The 25438-nt window shown below is 39.2% G+C and overlaps 2 protein-coding genes across 6 annotated transcripts; one reads left to right on the top strand and one right to left on the bottom strand.

The window, feature by feature from the left end:
• Positions 1-423: 423 nt before the first annotated feature.
• LOC113525652 (uncharacterized) lies at positions 424-6064 on the bottom strand. Of its 3 annotated transcripts, none has more exons than XM_026912221.3 (7): positions 5933-6064; positions 5275-5610; positions 5083-5139; positions 3639-3689; positions 2794-2892; positions 2656-2690; positions 424-2571 (listed from the first exon to the last, which is right to left on the bottom strand). In XM_026912221.3, the coding sequence occupies exons 1-7, from the start codon at positions 5970-5972 to the stop codon at positions 2137-2139; spliced, it is 1053 nt and encodes a 350-aa protein (XP_026768022.3). In that variant the 5' UTR covers positions 5973-6064; the 3' UTR covers positions 424-2136. The 3 variants fall into 3 exon arrangements, with proteins under 3 accessions (XP_026768022.3, XP_053085723.1, XP_026768023.3); XM_053229748.1 differs by having other exon boundaries at positions 5275-5424; XM_026912222.3 differs by lacking the exon at positions 2794-2892.
• Positions 6065-11419: 5355 nt separating this feature from the next.
• LOC113525649 (B-cell receptor CD22) lies at positions 11420-24948 on the top strand. 3 transcript variants are annotated; one of them, XM_034300261.2, is made up of 9 exons: positions 11420-11743; positions 11860-11926; positions 12699-13043; positions 13469-13720; positions 15903-16160; positions 16236-16326; positions 16639-16684; positions 17142-17380; positions 24528-24948. In XM_034300261.2, exons 2-9 carry the CDS (start codon positions 11872-11874, stop codon positions 24529-24531), a joined length of 1290 nt encoding a protein of 429 aa, XP_034156152.1. In that variant the 5' UTR covers positions 11420-11743; positions 11860-11871; the 3' UTR covers positions 24532-24948. The 3 variants fall into 3 exon arrangements, with proteins under 3 accessions (XP_034156152.1, XP_034156151.1, XP_053086147.1); XM_034300260.2 differs by having other exon boundaries at positions 17142-17385; XM_053230172.1 differs by lacking the exons at positions 11420-11743; positions 11860-11926 and having other exon boundaries at positions 12910-13179; positions 17142-24948.
• The last annotated feature ends 490 nt before the right edge of the window (positions 24949-25438 follow it).

Genomic DNA, 25438 nt, shown 5'->3' with positions numbered 1-25438 from the left:
TGGGGGGGGGGGGGGGGGGGGCGGGGGGGGGGGGAGTGGGGGGGGGGGGGGGGTTCCTATCTTGGTGGGACTAAATGTCCCCACAAGAATAGGAAAATGTGACACTTTCGAGCTACAGCATTTATTAAACAATCAAACAAACAAAAACTAAAAGAGCCAAAAGGTTTTCTTTTGGTTATTGTGGTTATGGTTGGGTTAAGGTTAGATTTAGGTGCTGTGTGTGTGTGTGTGTGTGTGTGTGTGTAGATCCTTTGACCCTGTTCTGTGTTTCATGTGGTTTACCCTTAAGTTTCTAATTTAGACAACACTGAATCAACAGCACACACACACACACACACTATGCATTTATATTTCTAAGTGATATCAGTAGAACCCATTTCTTAAATGAATAAAACACACATTTTATTTTATTTTTTTATAAAGAAGAACATAATGAAATCATTTATAATACATGATAACTGTCGGGTTTTTGGCTTCACTGCTTTGTCTCTTGATTTATGGACCTGGTAAATAGTCTACTGCAAATCATATAATGTTGAGGACCAGCTTTGAATTTGCATCAAAAGAGTGTTGGAAACTTGTCTGAAATTACATTTAACACATTTAAATCCAAAGCAGTGAAATAAATGCTCCACCAGTCTCCAGCATCTGTAGTGTATGGTCAGTTACCATGGTGATTCTAAGTAATTATGATTATGTGTCCTAGTTAATATAAGCTAAAGCATATTTTACACTAGATGCAGTAAATACGACATGTAGCTTTGCACGAGATCCACCATAATGCAGCTTCTAATACACTCCCATGTTAATCAGTGTGGCTGTAATGACCATCACATTATTATGAACATGATCGCAGTCAGATTTTCACTCTACAGCAGTTTGGACTTTCATGAAGTTTGAATTTTTAAACAGATTGAGGATGTCGATGCTACAGTAGGACCGCGGGTGAAAATAAAGCCTTGTACTGACATTATGAGCCTGAGTTGCTCAATACAGCTAAAATATGTTATTGTGTAATAGAGCTCATGCTTTTTTATAGCTGTTTATAAAGAACAAATACAATAAAATATTTTTACATTACATGCAGTCTGATGAAGATGTGTAAATATTTTTTTTATTGCCATTATTGGCCTAAGCTGAACAATACAGCTTAAATATTGTATTGCGTAATAGAGTATATGCTTCTTCCTTTTTTTTTTTAAGAAAATTGTTTATGAATAACAGTGCAATAAAATCTTTTAGATTACATGCAGTTAAATGAAGATAACAGTTGTGTAAATATCAGTGGTGGACAGTAACAAAGTACATGTACTGTGTAACTGTATGTAAGTATTTCTTTTTCAGGTATTAGGAATATTAAGAACACCAGGAACATGAACTAGGACAACAAAAACTAGGTGAACATAAGAACATAACGTGAACACCACAAACACAAAACACACAGTGCTACCAAGGACAGAACTTAAATACCAGTGCTCATTAACATGACTGGTGTGTGCATGATCTCGTGATGGACAGGGGCTGATGGGTAACGTAGTCCTGACAGGTATCTGTACTTCATTAAAGTATTACATTTTTACTTTTCAAAGCAAAATATCCAACTTTCACTCCATTACTTTCTGCAGCGTGTCCATCGTTACTTATCACTCTGAAGTAAGAGAACGCTGGATTGGCTAGAATATCTGAATATGACACCCTCTGAGCGTTTGTATGCCATGTCTCCCTGGGGTACAGAGTCTCTGTGTTCAAAAATTCACCATTTCCTTTGAGGAAACAGTTTCTGCTGTGTTTAATAAATTTTAATGTTTGCCAGTTTTTCTAAAGCCCTAAACTTTTGTTTTGGTCTGCTGTCAGAGAGATGTCTAGAAACTGAGCACCAAAATAATTATTTTGATTAGAAATCAGGTACATTTGTACTCTAACTAAAGTACTAATGTATATAGTAGACTTTTACATGAGGAGAATTTTACCTAAGGTATCTTTACTTTCACTCAAGTACAGGATTTTTGTACTTTGTCCATCACTGGTCAATACTTTGTCTCATTTAAGAAGATCCAAAATGAGAAAATCTATAGAAGAGAGATCATCCAACACTCTGTGTAGTCTGCATTGTAGAAAATGTGTAACTGTCCCTACTCATGTAGACGTTCTCTCATCATGTGTGTCCTGTTTTGGTGGCACAACATTTGTGTAATCAGAATTACTGTCAGTTTTGGGAGCGATGATTACAGAGTAGATTGGACTTTGGTTATCAACGACTCCTTGTACAGTTGAATATGTATCACTGTATTCCATGGAATGATTGAAATCTCCAGCATCTGGAAATTCTACATGGCAGTATTTTGGTTCTCTGAGGTTCTCAGTGAGGTCACTGTGCAATCTCGGACTACAGGACACATGATTGGTTGGCAAAGTGTTAATAAGATATGGTTCTTGCTTCTGATTAGTTACTGTGGTGTATATTGTCTTGCATGCTGGATAAGGATTAGGACTGGGCATTACGTCTGGGGTTTCCGAGGCATTCTCTTCTGCAGGATTGCTGCACTGTATCTCATCATATAAGCAGACATCCTGAAATTATGCAAAGGTTAAAAAAAAGCTGTGTCTGCATCTTTTTAAAATGATTTTATAAATATTAAATAAATACATACAAACCTTCATGTTCTCTGTTGAATTGGGCCAAGTTGTGCCTGGAGAGGGAGGGAGGGAGAGAGAGAGAGAGAGAGAAAGAGAAATCAAGACAACTTCATTCAGTTGTTTTTAACTTATGTTATGAAGATGATTATTCTGTACCTGCACTGCCTTTATTTACTCTGCATTTGAAGACACAGGAAATGACTGACAACACCAGCAGTGCTGCACCAAAAGCCCCTCCAATATAGGTAAAGATGCCTATATATTAAATAAATAAATAGATAAATAAATAAATAAATAAACAGGTTGCAAATTTTGTCACTTTAATGAAGTAAAAGCAGTTTGATTCCTTGTTGTGAGTGATATCGTCACTGCAGCATTGTGTTACTGGGGTGTGGTTCTTGCCTCTGATTGGTTATTGTGGAGTTTTTGTCTTGCATGCTGTGTGAAGATTAGGACGTGACCTTGTGCTGGGGTTTCACCCTTAATCAGGGGTGAACAAATCCTAAATTCATTAGTAAGCCCACCAGACAAGTGTAAGCTCCAGTGTGCTTGCAGTCCTATGGTTTGGTTGTCTGGAAACCTCACTGACTTGGCTAAAAAGTGGTAGCTAATGCAATGTAATAATGTATTGGTGAGTTAATCAGATTGTATCCGTACTCCTTTTTTTCTTTCCCCATTTTCTCTCTAATTTGGTTTCACAAATCCACTCCCCAACCCTTGTACCCCCTACTGCTAGCCTGAGGTGGTGCGTAGTGCTGCAAGAGGCTGGATTATTGAGTATCGCTCTCTATAGTTACATCAGTGAAGTACATCACACCACATAAAAATAACAGCCATAAAATAAGGTTTCTATCTTTTGTATGAGAAAATAATCACAGCATAGCGCAGTGGGTATATATGGCATTTTAGTCAAAGAGGTGTTTCTAAGAAATAAATAAATAAAAATATATTAAAAAGTCCAAAGATACATGTAGACTATTTATTTAATAATTGGTGCTTACCTGAGAGTGACTGAAGCTTTGTAGGTTGAGTGGGTCTCGCTGCTGCTCTTCCTGTTCACATACACACACACACACACACACACACAAAATTAAAACATCTACTAACAAATAACTACCTGAGATAGAACTGCACTGTAAATATGCCATTATATATTATGAGAAATATACCAGATGCTAAATTTAATGAAATTAGAGCTGAAATTCAGGTTTTTAGTTATTTATATACAAGAAGTATATTTCATTAAACTGTACATTTATCAAACAATTCAATTAATCAAGTTTTAATCAAGAGGTTATCCAGCATGTAAATAAATGAAGGTTTAAACAATAAAGCAGCGCTTATATTTTATCACAGAAGAGCTGAAAAATGGCTCGAAGCATTTCTTCTTTTTTCCTGATTGAAGAGAAGTTTAGAGAATGAACTAGCGTCAGAATCAGACACTGCTCTGTGTTTATGGATATTTACAAGCAATGTGTCATAAAAAATATTCTCAGTACAGCTGAGTCACACTGTGCATTCATTTCTGCTTTTTGTTTTTCTGTGTGTATTTTTTCACAACTTTTGTTTTGCTCCTTGTCTGAAAGTGACTGAGACGCTGTGGGCTGAGTAGAGCTTCCTGTGCTGTCTGTTGCACTTCCTGGTCTGTCTGTTACTGCTGAAATGGGCCTTTCTGTTCGTAACACACACAATTCAACATCAAATCTCCACTAACACACACGTACACATTACAGATCAGCATCTTTCTAGTGTTGTGAGGTGCTGAATTTTTATACTGATTTCATATAGATCATTTTTAAGATGATCTATCTGCATGTTTTCCCCCATAGCATAGGGTGTGTTCATAAACTGGCTTTCACATATTCCACAGAAAATTCACAGCTACACTTTCACACATGTGCTCATCAGTGGGATGTGCAGCTGTGTCTCAAACCACAGTCAGTACACTGTTGGCGTCATTACTGCTCAGTGTGTAGCACACAGCTGTGACTTCTCTTTGAATGTGCTTTAACTTGCCACATGGTAGAGAAAGGTGCAGCACATGAGTAGCTTGCAATAACATTTTTCTCCCAGAGACACTGAAATTCAAAATCTTACTTTTACCTACTTAATTTTTTAATGAATAAAACAACATGCTTTTATCCATTTTTAGTTACATTATTATATTTTTAGTTACATGTGGAACATCTGTGAAACAAGTTAGTCCCTGTTCTCACTTATAGCAGCCTTTTTTTTTTTTTTGAAAGTTATATTGTTATGTTGTTGAGAAATGTAAGCTCCTCATTCCTGAAGACTTTTTCAAGTAAGAAATCCTTCTGAATGTAACAAGGCCCTGGCATTAAGAAATGCCAAAAAAATCCTGCTTTTGTTTGTTGCTTTGACTAATGCTAAAATAACACATTTTTTACACATGCCTATAGAAAAATCTATAGCAGATTCACTTACCTTTATTAGGGGAAGTGGAGATGGTGGTCAGTAATGTAGGTAAATGTTGTTTTTGAGCTGAAACAAATAGATCAGTCAGTTTATTCACACAATCAGAATGAAATCAAAATATAGATAATAAACATCAACTTGTAAATAATTATCATCAAAACGTAGATAATTAACATGGAAATGTAGAAATTTAACCCATACCCTTCATCACATTCAGATGGACTACAGTAAACGGGTCTTGTCCTGTTATTTCAACCCCACAGCCGTATGGTCCTGCATCCCTTATGCTCAGGTTATTCATGGTCACCACAAACATCTTTTTCTCAGTGTTGTCATACAGAGACAGTACTCCTTCAAACATCCAGGCTTTCTGACCATCAGTTTTTATAAGAGTCTTACAGTCTTTATAAATTCCTTTACAGAAATATTTGGGATAAGTTTTATATCGTGCAGTGTAAGGACACAGGATGACCGCAGCATTGCCTTCACTTCCTGTCTCATAGACATCATCATTCAGCATGACACCCAAGACTGACACTACAGATTAGAAAACAGACCTTTTTTCACTCTTTTACATAATGTGAATAAATAAATAAATAAGTGAAGAAGGAAAGAAAGAAAGAAAATATATTGTAACTATTTATCATATGCAAATGTTTTATACTAGGTTATCTGCCTTTTTATAATAAATAAATAAATAAACAAACAAACAAATAAATAAATAAATAAATGGTAACTCATTATCTTATGCAAATATCCTTTCTTTTTAACAGCTAGGATTAATTTAAGGTACTGGAAATTGACATTGATTGGTTGAGCAATCTTTGCAAAGAAAACTTCAAAAATCTTAACACCTTACCAGCCAGCAAGATGAACGAGGTGCTAAAACAATTCTTCATCTCCACAGTGCACGACTGAAACTCTAGGTTCCTCAAATTTTTTTTAAGATTGAGTGAAAGCGGTTTAACAGAATAACGTCCTCTCACTGCTGTGCACTGCCACGTGTGTGTGTGTGTGTGTGTGTGTGTGTGTGAGGTAGGATGTGGTTTTGAGCTGGCCATGTTGCCTCTTACATCCTCTCTACCACACTTTATAACTTATATTAATCACTAACTATAATCAATAACTGCAAACTTTATGTAAAAATTCAAAACAGAGCAATTTATTGGTAGCAATATTACCTCTCTGTCTGTGTCTTTCTGTTCATCTGTCTGTCTCTTTGTCTGTCTGTCTGTCTGTCTGTCTCTCTCTACCTTCCCAGATGTTGTATTTACCATGTGGAAATCCACACAATCCAACATGTGGAAATCCACACAATAATATCAGTTTAGTGGATTTACTTCTCTAACACATCATACTCATATGATAAAGAGCTGCTTATAGCAGAATCTTTATTGCCATCTGCTGTCCAATATGGAAACCAAGAGCAACTAGAAAAATGACCTGTTATTTATCTTTATCTCCTCCCATTGCGTTGAATCTCATTTCTTCCTTTGAGAAACATTTAGTTTTGAGCAAAATGAAGTGGAGCTGAAACTCACTGCATCATTTAAGAAGTTGTGTTTTTATACAGAAAAGCTGCACAGCCTTTTCTAAAGCTGGAGGATGTCCAGGGCAGTGATGCTGATAGCACAGATGAGCTCTACTCCTTTTTGTGTTTACAGTCGGATAAATGGCTGTGTTCTGATTTGCAGAACATGAGCCCTGTGCAAGTTTTTATCACTTATACTGTACTTGAATGAAAAAAGAGGTGGTAGTGCTGAAGTGTAATGAAGAGAGTTATGCACAGATGTAAGTGAGGAGTACAAGGCAGAGCTGGGTAGAGTTAGGAGCCTCTGATTGGCTGCAGGAGTGATCCAAAACCCTGCTTTTATGTTGGATGGACTTTAGAGCTTTAGCTGTATTATAGCTACAGTGCCTTTTTGATAGCTACAATGACTAATATATGTTTTTGCCCCCTGTTCATTGCTTCTCTGACTAACCCATTCTGTAACCACACACTGATGTCACAGAATAAACTGCTTCGACCACCAGATGTCTCCAAAAAACTCTTGTTTTTGTTAACCTTGCCTAGCCTTTCTTGTTATGTCTGTTCAGCCCCCTTGTTACTCTGCTCACCTGTACCTCATTGTCTCCCTGTCATTTAGCTTGCTACCTCAGTGCATTTAAGTCCTGTCTCTTTTCTCTCTCTTTACTAAGTCTTTGTGATCCCTTATATTTTGGACACAAAGGAACTGCTCTTAGTGATTTTTTTTCCCCCTCTGATTGTAATTTTTGCTTTTGACTTTTTGCCGGATCTTTTGTGCTTTTGCTTATGGTGTTTTTGGATTTTCTGGAATAAACTCTTAGGAACTTTACTTGTGTTGCTCTGCAAGTAATTCTACCCACCCTCTGATAACCCAGTGGATTAGCGTTGAACTGCTGCTATGGTGACCTGGGTTCAATTCCTGAGTCTGACAACTGACCTTAGCTGGACAGTCTCCTCTAGGCAGAGTCAAGGTTGTTATTCTTTCAATTGTTTAATAAATGATTTAACACTGCTCTGTGGAAGGTTTGAAGTTTGCAATTTTTTTAATAACCAAACCTTGATTGATACATTTTCCAGAACTTTGTCCCAGATTTTACTTCTATTCATTTTCTTTTTTTCTTTCCTTTTCTCATTCACTCTATACAATATTGTATCTCTGTTCATTTTATTACTGTTAATGTTTATCCCACTACACTACCACATCACACTCTGTTTTATTATAATGTAAATTTACTTTTATACTTTTAACTCTCTGTGCTGCTGTAATAGTTGAATTTCCTTCTGGGATGTATAAAGTGATCTGTTTGTTTGTCTACCTATTATGATGCTGTTTTGTTTAGGTATGGTCTCTAGCAAACTCTGGGTTCTTCCAGAACAGGTGCATTAATTTAATAGTAATTTTTTTTCTCTCCCTGCTTCAGTCTAAAAGCTTGTAAAGAAATTCTCTAAAAGTACATTCTGAACTTCTTCATTTTCAGCTGTAAGAACTAAAAATCTTCAGAATCAGTGGACTGGTGGGGGAAATGCCACTGTTCTGCAATTTTGGGAATTCTAAATGAAAACAGCGGTTACTTGCATAAACCGCAGTTGAAACTGCATTAGTCAACAATAAACTGCTACTTGTTTCCCCACTCTGCATGGACTGTGTCTCTCTCACAGGGAAGTGTTCAGAGTCAGTTCAATACTTGCGTCAACATTTACACAGTTAAAGTTCTCCTTAATAAAACTACGCTTGTGCAAGTTGATATTCTAAGTGGATGGTTCAGATTACTAAAATGACCTGTGAACAGTTTTACACCTTTTGAGGCTGCCAGATTTGTGTTGTGTAGAGCTATTATTAGGTATGCAGATTTTAACATAGTGTCTAGATCCAGACATAGAAACATACACTTGCATGCTGAAGCCTGAACAAAATCCAGGAAGAGAAAATGTGGACTGATGAGTAGATTGCTGTTTTCTTAATTCATTAATGTAGTTATTTTTATGCTGTCCGTTATCATAAAAATACATATTTAAATTATTGATATACAAACCAGAAGGCAATGGTTCAAATTAATACCCAACAGAAGTCTAATATTGTGAACATATTAAAGTTGATTATAATGAGAAGTCTATAAATGATTATATGCAGTTTAAATCATGATTAATCCTGTCTCACTTTAACAATATTTAACAATGTGGTGTTCTCTTACACTACTCATCTGCCAGCATGTCACAAGGCAGAAGTGGATGCAAGTACAGGTACACAGCAACTTTAATGAAGACACAGGCAAACAATTCCAAAAAGTAAGGCAAGAGTGTAGTCAAAAAACAGGCAGAAGTCAGGTGATTACCAAACAACATGAACTAGGCAAGGCTAAAGCCAAAAAGTGTAGCACAAAAGATCTGTAATCAGGAAGATTCTAACAAAACAAAGGCTTGTTAAGGACTGGAGAGAATCACAGAGCAATAGAGAGAGAATATACTTCGCAAGGTGAGTGTAGCTTGAGAGTCCTTACATACTGTGGTCTGTAATTGTGAACAGCTGTGTGTAATGAGTAAGATGGTGAACTTGAACGTGACAGTCTCTTTTGGTGCTGGGAGTTGTAGTCCATAACAGCCATGCTGTACTCTGGGTAGTGTATTTGAATGCCTTTTCCTGCATTGACATCACAGAACCCCCTAACCCCCTAACAAGCGCTACCTCTGGGAGCGGGATTCTTCCTTGTCCTCCTCTAGGATGTGGGCCACGGCGGCTGGGGTGGTGTGCATGGAATCATTGGCGCAGCATGGGGTCGAGTACGTCATGGGCTGGAATCCATCTCCTTTCCTCAGGTCCTTAGCCCTTCCACTCAATGAGGTATTGCAGCTTACTGTCCATTCGGCGTGAATCCAGGATTTCTTTAATGGTGTAAGCTGGTTTGCCTTCGATCTCAAGGGGTGCAGGTGGTGTGGTGGGTGGGGGTGTGTTCATTGCGGGGGCCTGGTATTACTTGTTTAGGGTGTGAAATGTGAAACAATGGGGCTAGGTGGCTGTGACTTGGCAGGTCCCATTTATATGTGACTTTGTTGATACGTTTTAGGATCTTGAATGGGTCAATGTAGCAATGCACTAGTTTTATACACCCCTTTGTGATGTAGATGTCCCTGGTGGACAACCAGACTCAGTCACCAGGTTCATAATGAGGAGTTTCTTCTCTTTGATGATCTGTGAACTCCTTGGTTACCTGGGCTGTGTGTTCAAGCTTTTGGTGGACTTGTTCCCATACGTCCACCTAAACCATTCATCCGCTGCAGGTGAGTCAGTTGGGTTGGTGTTCCACAGGAACAGAGGCAGCTGGCATCCTAGGAGACACTGAAAAGGGGTTAACTTAGTTGCTGAGTGCCGGAGGGAGTTCTGCACATACTTAGCCCAAAGGAGGAACTGTGGCTAGTCCTTTTGATTGTTCATGCAGAACATTTGCAGAAAACACCTGATCTCCTAGTTGGCTCTCTCTACTTGTCCATTAGCTTGGGGGTGATAACCTGATGTTAAGCTCACAGTGACACTGAGTTTCTCCATGAATCCCCCCAGATGTGTTAGGTGAACTGAGCTCCCCTGTCACTCATGATGTCCTCAGGGATGCCACAGTACCAGAAGATTAGTTCTGCAGTTTCAGCTGCTGATGACAAGCCAGGTAGCGGAATCAGGCATAATACTTTTAAGAAACGTTCGCTGATAACCATGATCATGGGTTTGCATCCAAGTGATGGGGTTCCGATGGGGCCATCGTCCAGTGCTTGTACATGGAGAGGATTTTGCAGTGGTTAGCTAGAGCTCCTCAGCAGCAGTGCTGTCGATGAGGTTTCCAGTGGTGACAGAATCAATCAGTGCTGAAACATGACAGACAATCTTTAAGTGCATGATCTGAATGGTGAGTGCAAAATTCTGGTGGATGGACATGTCAATAAGGGAATCAAGGGTAGCTTGGTCATCCCCGCAGGCCAGCCCAGGTTAGGATATCAAGTTTCAGCCCTTGACAATATACTGCTTTGATTGCCAGTTCATTTCAGCCACTTCCAACAGCCAACGTGTGGAAATTTAAGGTGAATTCTGCAGTACTTTTGTTCCCTTTTTTCAGGATGAAGAGTTTCTCGCCAATTTCCATGCCTTCTGGAGAGTAGTCAAAGACCCTTTGGAAGAGCTGGAGGAAGTGTTTGTAAGGAGCCATGTGCTTGCCATCTTGAGGCCACACTGCAGTCAGCCAGGCAAGCACTTTGAAGGTCAACAGGTTGATGAACTGGGCAATCTTGATGAGCTCTGACATAGCCCCTTGACCTGAGAAATGGAGAGAGCACTGGAGCAGGAAGCCCTTGCATTCTACAGGATCTCCCGCATACTTTTTGGGGCGTGTGATGAGGGCAGAAGCGAGTAGTGTCATGACCACTGAAGCTGCTGGCAGAGCCGATGTGGTGAGGCGGTGCTGAGCCAACTGGGCACTGAGCATGGCAATCTGCTGTTGCTGTTCCTGTTACTACAAGATCTGTAACTGGGAAAAATAAAAATACAAAGACTTGGTAAGGACTGGAGAGAATCACAGAGCATTATACATTATCTGTGTATGTATGTGTGTATATATATATATATATATATATATATATATATATAATATGTGTGTGTGTGTGTACTAATGTTGCCTTTGAATGGCACTTTGTTTATTAACATTCTCTCAAAAATAACTTGCATTATGCCCTCTAAATTTCCAAAAAAGTTGCTTAAACACATTGTGCAAATCTTTAGTCACTTGCAAAAAGAATAGTAAAGAGGAAATTGGATACCAGAAGTTCTCAGCACCAACATACACTTACAACACAAGCTATTTATTACTCATGCTCAATATTAATCATTAGTCTGTGTAGGAGTGAGCCAGATTTATTCCGATACAGTAATGCTCATGTGAGCAGGTACAACCTCTAAAACTTCTAAAACAGTATAGTTAATCAGCTAAAAAGAGGAAGAGAAACTTTTATGTGGCTGCTGTTGCTTTTTTTTTTTAGAAACGAGACCTCTTACAACATGCTTAGTTCTCAGAAAAGTTTTCATTCTTACATGATTTTGAGACGTTTACATGCACTCGAGAAAAGTAATTCAAGAAGTTGTTGGCATCTGAAGAAATAATCGATGTGAGTTTACTGCTTCCTGAGGCATCTGTATAAATGTTATATGTTAATATGCAGTTCTGAGGTGGTTGAAGACTAGAACTCAGCTGTTTACTTTATTTTATTTTATGTTTTTACAGTTGTCTTTGAGGATGTTGCTCATCATCCCATTTCAGCTGCTGCTCTTCTCTCAGCTGATGATTCTCAGTAAGTCAGTGCTGGCAATTTATTTATTTCATTATTTACTTATATTGTTCCTGAAATGTGTACAGGGTTCTTCCTTGATATTATGATCCCTTACAAAGGATTTTTGCACTATTGAATTCTGGACTGTAATTGATCAGAAGATGTTGATTAATTTTCTATAACAGGAGTTCTGACAGTAGTGCAGCTGCACATCACAGGTTTAAATTAATGTGCTCATTCTAATAAGTTATTGTTTCTAATGTAACAGCTCATTTAGCAGACACTCCTCATAAATCGTTAAAAATCCTTTGTAACCTTCAGAGGTAAAGCTGTAACTTTAAATTTTCTGACTTCTTCACGGAAGAGGAGTCTACGCTTTGTGTTTTCTTGTGCACCATGGTGAAGGCATGACTGTAGCACCTCTAACATAAGTGATCTCAGGAACTTGTTTTGAGTACAATCCACAACATTAAATGTAACTAAACAAATAAAAATATGACATCATTCTTTAATCAATAAAAAATTGTTTTTAAACTTTCTGTTGTATAAGAGGAATAAAACACTTGAGGTCTCACTGTTGTAGGAAAATAATCAACATTGGGGTAGTAACAGTAACATTTTTTTTCACACCACCCCATTTATTATTTTACTATAACAGCACCACACACAGTGGTTTATTCCTTACATATCTGAGGAGTTCCAGAGGACAGAAGTGAAGCTGTTAGCTAACTCAGTGTTTTATGGGGCTCAGGATAATCACCTCTAATCACCTCTTTCATGTATCATGTTTCAGGAGCTCTTGGGAATGAATGGAGTGTGAAATACAGCCAACTAAATCTCTGTGCTTTAAAAGGATCTACAGTGTTTATGAACGGCACTTACACACAGCCAACACGTCTTACAGTGATGAACAGGTTTTGGTTAATAAACCCAGTTCAGGGTAAAGAGTCGACTGATCTGCGTAATGAACCAGGTTACTCAGACAGAGTGAAGTATTTAGGAGATGAACAGAAACACTTCTCCCTCAGACTGAGTGACGTGAAGAAAACAGATGAACACATGTACTGCTTCAGAATCATAACAAACAAAGACAAAGAAAAATTCCTGGGTTTTCCTGGAGTTACACTCACTGTTACAGGTAAATAAAATCATCTTATTTTCTGTGCCTTGAAGTGACTTGAAGAAAACAGATGGACACATGTACTGCATTAGAGTCCTAGGAAAGACAGGTGAAAAGTACTTCTTTTATCCAGGAATGAGACTCAACATCACAGGTAGTGTACATCATAATGCTTTGTGTCTATTTATGATTATTAATCAATAACAGCATGTCTGCTTACTGTACATAATCACTTAAATACACTGTTAAGTGTTGTATGTAATTGATGCGCTACGTAATTGTGTGCACAAAATATAAAGTTATCTAATAACCGTTTTACTGTATGAAAGTGGTGCAGTTTTTCACTGAACTATGTCTATGTTAACAAATATTATTATTCTTTTAGCATAATAGGTGGAATTATTATTAATTTGGAATAAAAGTAGAATCTTCCGTTCTCTTAGAGCTCCGAGTGGAGACTCCTGAAAAGGTCGTGGAGGGAAATAAAACCATTTTAGTGTGTAGCACCACCTGCAGTCTCTCGGACGCACCAGCATTCATCTGGTACAAAAACAACCACACCATTGATACAAACAAGAACAACAGTAACACTCTGACTCTGCATCCTACTAAAGCAGATGACACAGGCAGTTATAACTGTGCTGTGAGAGGTTATGAGCAACTCCGTTCTCCTGCTCGAACCCTCAATGTGAGATGTGAGTACATGTGATTACATTACAGTTTATGGAGCATGTTTGGTGTCTGTGCACATTCTTGTATTTATAACACAACCCAAAAGCAAACAAGTAGATCAAATCCTCTAATTGTTCTTTTTTCTTAGAAGGATTGTTGAGAATAACTTTTCAATAAAATCTCTTACGCTGTCTTATATTTATCATGTTGTCATTATAAACAGGAAGACAGAAAAGCTGTGAGGAAAGTGGCATTATGGTTCTGGTCAGAGATGATGTGTTTGTTTGCCATCATGTATGAGAAATTTGGTCAGCCACAAAAAGAATGAACACCACTTGATTAAGGAACTGGATCTGGTATATATATATATATATATATAAAAAAAGGTAGAAAGCGTGTATGAGCTAGACGATTATAGATGGAAGTGCAATTTAATCATTATTTTGAAGAAGTCTGTGGAGAGGTGACGGTCCAATTAAATATCCTGACTTTGGAGGCACAGACAGATGCAAATGCTGGGATTGAATGAGAAAAAACACAGATAGGCAGTTCCAAATCTTAAAGCAAAGTCAGGGTCAAAAACAGGCAAAAAGGTGAGGTGAACAGGATAAACAGCAAACAGGATAAACTAGGCAGGACAAGGGCAAAGACGTGAAAACAGATCAGGTCAGTAACAATAGGCAATATGGGATCAAAAGACACAAAATATGAATGAATGAGAGTCTCATTTTAAAGGGTGCTTGTGTGTGTGGCTGATTGAATTCAAGTGTGTCCATTCAGAAGCTCGGTGCCTGAGAGTATATATGTGTGTGTGTATATTTTGGGTAATGTAGGTTGAGGTGGCCATATCTGTAGGCCGCGGTGGTTGTTGGGAGATGAAGTCTGCATGTGCCATGATGTGACAGTGACTAACTATAAAACTATGACTGCACGCATGATATCATGAAGTTCACTTAGTGAGTACAGACTGATTAAATGTTATAATAACATATAAAGAGCTGCTTATAGGCTCAGAGGACCTCATGCATGTGATGTGGTTAAAACATGCCCATTGCACCACCTCCCCAATTACCCTTTATTCCACTAGAAGGAAGAAACAGTGTGAAATATATTTGTTTAGTGTTACACTTTAAGATACAGTTTTTAGTTTAAAACGCTGGGTAGTACAGGTTCAGATAAAAGCAGATGGTTAGAGCTCAAGAAGACACCGGTATCAGACTTGGCCTTTGTGTTTACCGTCTGGCAGCCAGGCTACAGAAAGGATCAGGTTTTAGCTTAAGGCCCTAATTAATGATTCCGTTCTTGGCCAGTCAGAAGATTGTGTGTTTCTGTTCAAATTTGAGCCCCGAGCCTTCATATTATTTTCTTTTTTTTTGTTGATCTCTGATCATCTTTGACTAGAACACAGCCCCAGTTGTCATATTTAGCTGTGTCTCTCTCTATTCTTTGTTCACTACACTCTCAGAAACAAAAGTAGCAAGGGAACAAGTTTTCCTTTAATTAGCTTTTTAGAGTAAAGTTTTAAGGTACATGAGAGCTCCATAAGGTTATTTACTTTAAATGATTATAAAGATGTAATGATATATACTAAAGATACACAAAATGTACCCTTGATGGTACCTCAAGTATGTAAAAAAAGAAATCGAAGCACACATCTAATGCATTAGCTGCCTTACAGTATACACTGAAAAAAGTTCACTGAATTTACTCAATTCAAATGTGTACATTGGTTCCACGTGAAAGAACTGAGTTACATTAAGATCATTTGGATTTGTTCAGCCAGCATGATTTTATCATGTAGTTTCAAAAGCCCTGGAATAAAATCAAACTCCTCACAGTCACCCAAGCTCAGGATCAAACCCAGGAGCCTTGTATTGTGTGGTGACACCATACCCACTGCACTACCAAACCACAAAATTCCGTCATGTTAATGTAGTACCATTGTCATTTCTTCCCGTCAGCGCCAACATCCGCACAAGAGTCTTTATCGTAATTGTTAATACTCTGTGAATCGCACTTACTCTACATAATTCAACTTAGTAGTAGATAATAGTAATACTTGTCTAAATTAAATAAATATTTTTATGTAAACTACACATAATATTTTCTCTTAAATCTGACTGACCGCATATTCCCTTTTTTCAGTGTAGCATTCTCATAATTTTGACCTGTAGAGTAATAATCATCTCCATCCTCAAACATTAGATCGTCCAAAGAACGTCTCAGTGTCCATCAGTCCCTCTGGTGAGATAGTGGAGGGCAGTTCAGTGACTCTGACCTGCAGCAGTGATGCTAACCCACCTGTGGAGAACTATACCTGGTTTAAGGGAAAAGCATCAGTAGGAAATGAAAAGACCTACAACATCTCCAAGATCAGGACTGAGCACAGTGGAGAGTACAAGTGCAAGTGCAGTAATGAAGTCGGACATCAGGACTCCATTGGTGTAACTCTGACCGTAGCTGGTAAGGGGGAACCTTGCCACCTTGTTCATTATATGTTTTAAATGTGTGTGAGATTGACGTGCTTTTGGTTGACAGATGGGCAGAATAAAATGCTGAAAGCAGTGATTGCAGTCATAATCGCGTGTCTATCAAGTTTTTCACTTGTTCTCACCGTTGTGCTTCTGAGGTAAGCTGCAGAATTTAGGTCTAAAATGCTAGTCTATATATTAAAAAGTCTGATACTGTATATATAAAAATATGTTTTACATATTAAGAATATATAATAATTAAGAATCAAGAATACACAGCAGATACTGTAATGAAGTGGAAAAGATCAAAAGCAAAGGAAATGTCAAACCTGACCTTCAAATTAATGCTGATGATTCATTACTTTCCCAAAAGACCTTGCATGCAGCATTTCAGCTCATATGAAGTTGTGTGATTATTAGCAGGCTACTATTTTTTTTCTTTCAAAGTAATACATTTCTGTTCCATAAAGGAAAAAAAAGAAATACTGCTGGTCAGAAGAGCGCACTGTTAAACACGTGAGTCCATAACTATTTGTCTTTATTGCTGTTATATGTATAATGATGCCATTCTTCTTATGAATATGGTCAAAGCAACACTTTCTTCTAATGCAGACAGTTAGCATAACAATAAATGCAATGATGCAATCAGAGCATGGTTAATTTTTTTGTACATTTGCCTGGTTTAGTCCCTTGGCATTAGAATGCAAGATTTATTTTGAGTGGAAATAAAAATAATACATAAAAGGTACATTTTTCTGGACTACTAAAGCCACTCTTGAGAGAGAGAAAAAATAATTATTTAATAAAATAAAAAAATAAAATAAAAAGGAGAGGAAAGATTTAAAAAATGCCATTAACACTGATGTAGGTGTAGATTTCACCATGTCATGTATAAAACCTTGTAATTATTTATCTAATTTCATTAGCTTATATTCAGAAGTTGTATGTACTGTGTTATTGTTTTACTCTTCAGGATAACGTAGCTGCTCAATCTGCAGCCAATGACGCTCCTCAGTCTAACTCACACTTGGCCAATCAGGATGAAGTTCAGTATGCGAGTATTGTACATTCGAGGAAAGCTGAGAGTTCTGCAGTGAGAGCTACTGAGCAGGTTCTTTATGCTAGTATCCAGCACCAACGTGATAAAGTGGTGAAGAATCATCAGGAGGATGATGTTCAGTACGCTACTGTACACTTTCCCTCTTCACACAAGTGAGGTGAACTTAAAACGTAACTTTCATTTTATCACCTATACAGCCTTAAACTATGCTGGTGTGTGTTATGTTCACTCCTGATTATGTTTCTTCTATGCTTTTTTTTCTGGCATGCTCTCTATTTTCAGTTTGTTTCCAGGTATTTATCTTTTATTTTGGATTTATTCTATCACATCTGTTAATTCTGATTCATGTTTATGATGTTTATTTTTTCTGTATTGTCCCCTTATTTTGTTCCAAACAAAAAATGTAATATTCTGATTTGTCATGGATTGTGTAAAGCAACCAGGGCTAAATGTGTTTTGCATCATATAGCCCCACCCACTTAAATTTAAGATGTTTTGCATACTATGCATCCTAGGTAGGAAATGAGAAAGTAGGAGGCAGGCTTGAAATACTTCAAAAGGGCTTTATTCACAATTTTACTTTTGCATTTCTGCATTTAAATCAAACATGCACACACATGGCTCTGTGCTGGTCGTCTCTCTCTCTCTCTCTCTCTCTCTCTCTCCCGAGGTGCTTGACTCTCTCCTTATTATCCTTGCCTCAGCCAATGGAGCAGGGCGCTGTCTGAACAGAGGGTAAAGGCCCATCGCAACAGATAGTACCGGAGGATGAGGACCACCCATTTGATTGCCAGACGCTCCTTCTCTATCATGTTATACTAAATTTCTTGCACATAGAGCTTGTGGCTGATGTACACTCATGGGGCACTCTTCCCCCTCCACCACGTGGGACAACACGGCCCCCAACCCCAATTCCGACATGTCTGTCTGCAAAACACAAGGGAGAGAGAAGTCCAGAGAATGCAAGAGTGGTCCACCACAGAGTGCAGCTTTACCTGAGTGAAAGCCTGCTGGCACAGCTCCATCCGCTAGACCAGATCTGGCACTCCCTTTTCAGTGAGATCAGTCAGCAGGCTGGTGACAGCCGAATAATTAGGCACAAACTTGTGATAATATCCAGCCAGCTCCAGAAACTGTCTCACCTCCTTTTTGGTCATGGGTTTTGGGCATGCTGCAATCACTGCTGTCTTATCAATTTGGGGATGCACCTGCCCATGTCCCAAGAGGAAGCCCAGATACCATACTTCCACCCGTCCAATCGCACACTTCTTTGGGTTCGCCTTGAGTCCCACCCACCTCAGCAACTTCAGAACAGCCCTCAGATGCTGATTGTGCTGCTGCCAATCATTGCTGTAGATAATAAAGTCATCTAGATAGGCAGCACCATAAGCAGCGTGTGGACAGAGGATTCTGTCCATGAGACGCTGGAACATCGCGGGGGCCCCAAACAACCAAAAAGGAAGGGTCACAAATTGGTGTAACCCAAATGGAGTGGAAAAGGCCATTTTTTTAATGAGATATTGGAGTCAAGGAGATCTGCCCTTTGTCAAATCCATTGTCAAATAAAAGTGAGCCGCACCTAACCGATCAAGCAGTTCATCAATGCAAGGCATTGGGTATGTGTAGAATTTAGACACCGTGTTGACTTTTCTAAAGTCCACAGAAAACCTGACCTGACTGACTGTTTTGGGAACCAAAACTACCAGGCTGGACCAGTCACTGTGGGAGTCCTTAATTACTCCCATATCGAGCAAGACCTTGAACTCATCATGAAGAACTTGTTTTTTATGCTTGGGTAGACGATAAGGGTGTCTGTGTACCACCACCCCTGAGTGTGTCTCTATGTGGTGCTCTATGAGATTAGTGCGACCAAGTAGAGGTGAGAACACATAGGAAAACTCCTCCTGCCACTTGGCAAAGTACGTGATTTGTTATGGGGAGAGGTGGTCTCCATAAGGGAAAAGGGTGGATTGAGCCACTGTTTTTACATCCACCTCCAGTCCTAGCTCCTCCCTCTCCAGAATAACCATCGCCAAAGCCACGGGAACCACCTCCCTCCATGGTTTGAGAAGGCTAAGGTGGTAAACCTGCGGCACCCTGCCTCTATCCATTCGCCTTACCTCAAAGACTCGCCATGTGACCTCAAAGTGTCCTTGCCACTTGGTGAGTAATTTAGACGTTGATATGGTTAGCAAAACAAGTACTTTATCTCTCGGTGCAAACTCCTTGAGCTGAATACCCCTGTTATACAGCTGGAATTGATGTTCCTGTGCCTGACGCAAATTCTCATGTGTTATGTGGCTTAAGGTGTAGAGTTTTGCTCTCAGGTCAAGAGCATATTGAATTTCATTTTTAGAAGGTTAGAAGATGCCTCATCCCAATTTTCCCAAATGACTTCGAGAACACCACAAGGCTTCCGCCCATACAATAATTCGAAAGGGGAAAACCCCAGGAGGTTTGCTGGACCTCTTGTACTGCAAAAAACAGGGGCTCTAGCCACTTATCCTAATTCCGTGCATTGTCGTGAACAAACTTACGCAGTAACTACGTCTCTGATTATTGATGCTATTACATCAACGTCCCACTGGAGAGCAGTGTTACAAAGTTTAAGGAGGCAAGTTGTTACATCCTGCCTTGGTGTTTTTAGGTGGTGGCATTAAAAAAATGACTAACAGTCACAGTGGTCTCCTCTCATGCTTTATTAATAAAACCCACATAAAAAAAGTGTTTGATTAAACCTTACAACCAGCCCATCCATCTGTGGATGGTAAATGCTTGGGTGAATCAATTTAATTCCCAACAATTCGTACAGCTCACATAGTGTCCGTGACATGAAAGATGTGTTCTGATCAGTAACGATCTCTTTCAGGATCCCAACCTGGGAGAGGACACGGAAGAGTGCCTCCCCCATGCTATGTGCTGAGGGCACTGCTTCGGGTTATCACATTGCGTAGTCCACTAGAACTAGCACAAAGCAATGCAATTGTGCAGTCCAATCCATTGGCCCGACGAGGTTCATGCCAATTCTTTTGAAGGGGACCTCGATTAATGGAAGTGGGTGCAATGGCGCTTTTGTGGTGGCTGGCAGATTCACCAGCTGACATTCACGGCATTCAACACACCATACGCGAGCATCACCGTGAATGCCCGGCCAATAAAAGCGGGCTATGAGCTGGTTCAGTATTTTGTCCTGTCCTAAGTGCCCTGCCATTGGATTATGGTGAGCCGCCTGGAATAACACTTCCCAATGGCTCTTCAAGACCAACAACTGGGTTGTTTCCTCCTGCATTTAAGTTTCCTGCATAACTTGATATAACCTATCCTTAATAATTGAAAAATAGGAGTGGGTGTCGTGTTCCTTTTTTTATGTGGGTTTTATTAATAAAGCATGAGAGGAGACCACTGTGACTGTTAGTCATTTTTTTAATGCCACCACCGAAAAACACCAAGGCAGGATGTACCAACTTGCCTCCTTAAACTTTGTAACACTGCCCTCCAGTTTGACGTTGATGTAATAGCATCAATAATCAGAGACGTAGGTACTTTAATAGCCTATATGCACCCGCATATACTACATCCCCCTTTTTTAGGACATTTAAGAGAAAATGCAGGAAAAGAAAAATACTCATTCACCAACATGTAATAAACAAGTATGACCACTCAATTATTATACAGTTCAAAACAACTGGAATAATAAACTGCACCTGCTTACATGTTTACTTGTCTTTCAACCGATACACTCAAAACACAAACATAATTTATTTTCTAACTTTCTTTTTTTTTCTTCTTCTTCTTAGCCCATTTTAAAATCACTGAATCTAATTGGCTTCTTTACAAACCTCCCACTCCTAGTACAATATCCTTGCTCAGTGTTTTGAGCCACCACAGTTTGATCTTGCACATTGTCCTTCTGGACTGACCGTTCTGTGTCAGCTCCTTCAGCTTCCTCCACAACACCTGGTAGAGCTTTTTCTTTGCTTGCACGCAAGTGTCTCCTGTTCCTCCTGTATGTCTGACCAGAATCCATCACAATGTTGTAGGAACGTGGCTCTGGCCTTTGTCCTGTCACCATTGTCGGTTTCCAACCCTGTGATGTTTCCACCCTAACGACTGATCCCAGCTGAATCACAGACAGAGGTTTGGCATGTTGGTTGTAGTAATGTGCTTGCCTCTGCTGTTGGTGTACCAACCTTTTCTTTACATCTTTAGGGTGCCAGGGGTGTATCTCAGTGCTAGAAGTGCAAGATGTGGATCCGTCTGAGCTTGCTCAGCTTTCTTTAGCATTAGCTTGACTGTTTTTATGGACTGCTCTGCCATCCCGTTAGACTGTGGGTATCCTGGGCTTGAATATTTCCAGTTTATGCCCCAGTCTTTTGCAACTGACACACTTCTGCACTAGCAAACGGCACATGATCACTTATAATCTCCTTGGGTATACCATGCCTAGCGAATATTGCTTTCAGTTTCCCCACTACTGTGTGTGTGGCTTTGTCAGGAATCTGTTGAACTTCTGGGTATTTTGAAAGTAATGAACAGTAAGGAGAAATGACCAACCTTTGAGCTCGAATATATCCACACCCAACTTGTACCATGGAAGCTCTGGCAGTTCATGGGGTTTCAATGGCTCCTTTTGGTTCTTTGGCATTAGCTGCTGGCACACTGTGCATCTTTCGACCATGTTCTGGATCTCTGTAGACATGTCTGGCCATTATCTCCTTGCATGTTCCTTGGTGCGTTGTACTCCTTGATGAGCTACATGCAGTCTTTCCAGTATTACTAGCCGCATCCCTCTTGGGATGAGGAATTTGTCATTTGTCATTATCAATCAGTCACAGATTCTTATCGTGTCTTTGATGGGCCAGTAACTCCTCAGATCTTTGTCGAGCTGTTTCTTGTGGACAGGCCATTCTCGCTGGTGCACTCCTCTTAGCTTTGAAGATGTTTCATCTGCTTTTGTCTCTGACTTGAGCCTTTCAAGCATTTCAGTGCCCATGGCCTCAGTGGATTCCATGGCATAAACTACTCTTTCCTCACCATCCATGTTTTCGTCATGCAGTCTGTCCCCAGACAGAAATGCCCTAGACAGGGCGTCGGCTATCAGCATGTCTTTTCCTGGGGTGTAGCTCACCTGCAGATTATAACGCTGCAACTGCAGAAGCATTCTTTGCAGACGGGCTGGAGCTTGACTCAGAGGCTTTGTGAAAATTGCCTCCAGTGGCTCGTGATCAGAATGTACAATCACAGATGCTACAAAAACATACTGATGGAATTTACGTGTGGGAAAAACCACCGCCAGCAACTCCTTCTCAATCTGCGCATAATTGCGCTCAGTATCTGTCAGTGCTCAAGGCATATGCGACTGGGCGTTCCTGTTGCAGTAAACATGCACAGAGGCCATCTTTTGATGCTTCAGCTTGAAGCACAATTTGCTGGTTCGGGTCAAATTTCTGTGTGTTCCCTCTCATCAACCGCTGCAATGATCATATCATCGGCAATCACATGCACACCACTTATGTCACTAAAGGCTTCACTGTTCTTTTGCTGGAACACTTCACTGCAGGATTTTAGGCCAAATGGAAGACGTTTGAACCTGAAGCATCCCCAAGGTGTGTTAAAAGTACACAGCAATGATGAAGCTTTGTGTAGCTTAATCTGCCAGTACCCATCCTTTTTGTCCAAAATCGTGAACAGTTTGTTACTAGCCAGTTTGCTCTGTACATCCTCTGGTGTTGGTATGGAGTAGTGCTGGCGTCTGATTGCCCTGTTTAGCTCACGAGGATGTCTCTCAAACACCACATTCTTTTTAGGTGTGCAGTAGTTTCTGAAAGTTTCCAAAATCTTGTCAACAGTCACTTCTTCTGGTGCTTCTTTTGCTATTTCAAAAGTGTTGTAAATCTCTAGTGCATCTTCATCTAATGAGTGTAGCAGAACTGCAACTTGAACTGTCATACTCTTTTTAGAGAGCTCAGCTGCCATCATGTAAAACATGAATCTCTGCTCCGATTTGCGCCAGTTTTCACTCACGTTGCCAGTCAATGTCATCGCTGAGGGTGGTTTGAAATGCTCCATTTTTGTCTGATGTGCACGCAGCTTTTGCTTGTAGCCGTGCCTCAGCTTTATATATGTCCGCCCTTCTTGCAGATGTCTTGACTGTTTTTTATAATGATGATGGCAGCCAGCACTTCTGACACCATGTTGTGTTCCTTTTTTAATGTGGATTTAATTAATAAAGCATGAAAGGAGATCACTGTGACTGTCATTTTTTTTAATGCCACCACCGAAAAACACCAATGCAGGATGTAACAACTTGCCTCCTTAAACTTTGTAACACTCCTCTCCAGTTTGACGTTGATGTAATAGCATCAATAATCACAGACGTAGTTACTTTAATAGCCTATATGCACCCGCATATACTACAATGGGAGAGAGCAACATTTGCCTGAATTTGCTGACCATCGATTGCTCTCACTTGGTCGAAGGCACTGCCTCCCCAGCTAATGCTGCGGACATTCCACTCTCTCACTAGTCTCTCACTACTGCAGGACCCATCCATAAACATTTCTTTTGCTAATGTCTGAAACCCTGGCCATTGTGTCCCCAGGATTAGTGGATGGGTGAGGCAAGGGCTAACCAGCGCCGCCATTATATGTTTTTGCCCACGGAATCTGATGAGTAGCACCAGCGGATATTCCTGAACATCCCCATGCACACACCTCACCCTCACCATATGTGCATTCTCCAGTGCCTCACCTTGACCCAGGAATTGGTGAATTGATGTTATAGCCTGAATCCAACAATGTGTGGTACACGTTCAACCCCCTTGAACACTCACCGGTATATGGTACATCCCGGCTCGATTGGGGGTGGTCTGCGGCCCATCAGGGTTCCAGACCAACGCCCCCACCTCCATCACGTGCCATTGGTCCTGGAAATGCCCGGGCTCCCTGCATCCACACTACCTTTGAGAATTAGTCCTAGAATTTTTTATTTTTTTTGCATATCTTCATAATATTGGTGACAAAACATTCAGGGGAGTCTGACAATTATCACAACTATCAAAAACATGACTATGGTGTATACAAATATACAAATACACTATATTACTTGCAGCTATAATAATAATAATAATAATAATAATAATAATAATAATAATAATAATAATTATTATTATTATTATTAACTCTTTTCTCCTCCTGATGATGAAACAGCAGAGAACCCTTCAATCATCTACAGCAGTTTTAAATGAGCTGCACTGGCACAAAACCTTTACACCCTTACTCTGTTTTGTAATATTTTAAGATAATTACACCCCAGGATAGCCCACTGGATGACTGACCAACCAGCAACAAGAAAGAAGAGGCGGAGAAATGGGCACTTGCTAATGTTCAGCTGTAACGAGCTACACAGCTTTATTTTTGACATTTTAAATAAAGCTCACACACATTTTAGACTCTATTAGATTTGCTGTTGATCTTAAAACAAGGAAACAGGCAAACCTTCTGGACTTCTGAACTATCGAGCTTCACTATTTGCCTTCCTCACTGTTGCTATGATAAATTAGCTATAGTTAGCTCATTAACTCTTGCTTACCATATCACTGTTAGAGTTAAAACTGCTGTCTGAGCATTTAAAATTATTCTGTATATATTTCATCTTTATATATTCTGTATTATATTACTGCTTCCAATTTCTCTTATTATTAAACTTTTACTCCAACGTTTCTCTTTTGTCATAAATGAGTTCTAGAAAGCCAAAAAATATTCACTTAAATTAAGCAATCAAACTTCCATCTTATTCTATTTATTAGTACTAAAATATTTAATTATGCTAAATACTTAATTTAATCAAATATGCTAATTAATGCTATCTATATTTTCCCAAACTGGTGTGTTTACTAACAAGTGAAGCAGTGTTAAGGAACTTTTTATTTTTGTTTACTTTGTCATGCTCTCTTTAGAATAAATCACTCTTTTTTAAATTTATTTTTTAAATTATTATTTTTATTTTATTATTTGGGGCATTTTTAATAGATGCTTCTTTTATGACTTTTTGGAGTTTTCTGAGTCAGTACAAAAACAGTTTAGATTTAGATACCTTTCCAACAAAAATTTAAATGTTAAAGAATAATGTTTGCATGTTAGTAAAAAAATCATCATATTATGCAGCAACATATAAAGCAAAATATTATGTAACATATTAGGTAAGAGCAA

The sequence above is a fragment of the Pangasianodon hypophthalmus genome, chromosome 26, assembly GCF_027358585.1.
Source record: "Pangasianodon hypophthalmus isolate fPanHyp1 chromosome 26, fPanHyp1.pri, whole genome shotgun sequence".
NCBI classification, from domain to species: domain Eukaryota; kingdom Metazoa; phylum Chordata; class Actinopteri; order Siluriformes; family Pangasiidae; genus Pangasianodon; species Pangasianodon hypophthalmus.
Note: the sequence above shows the minus strand (reverse complement) of the source record. Positions and strands in the feature narration are given on the sequence as shown.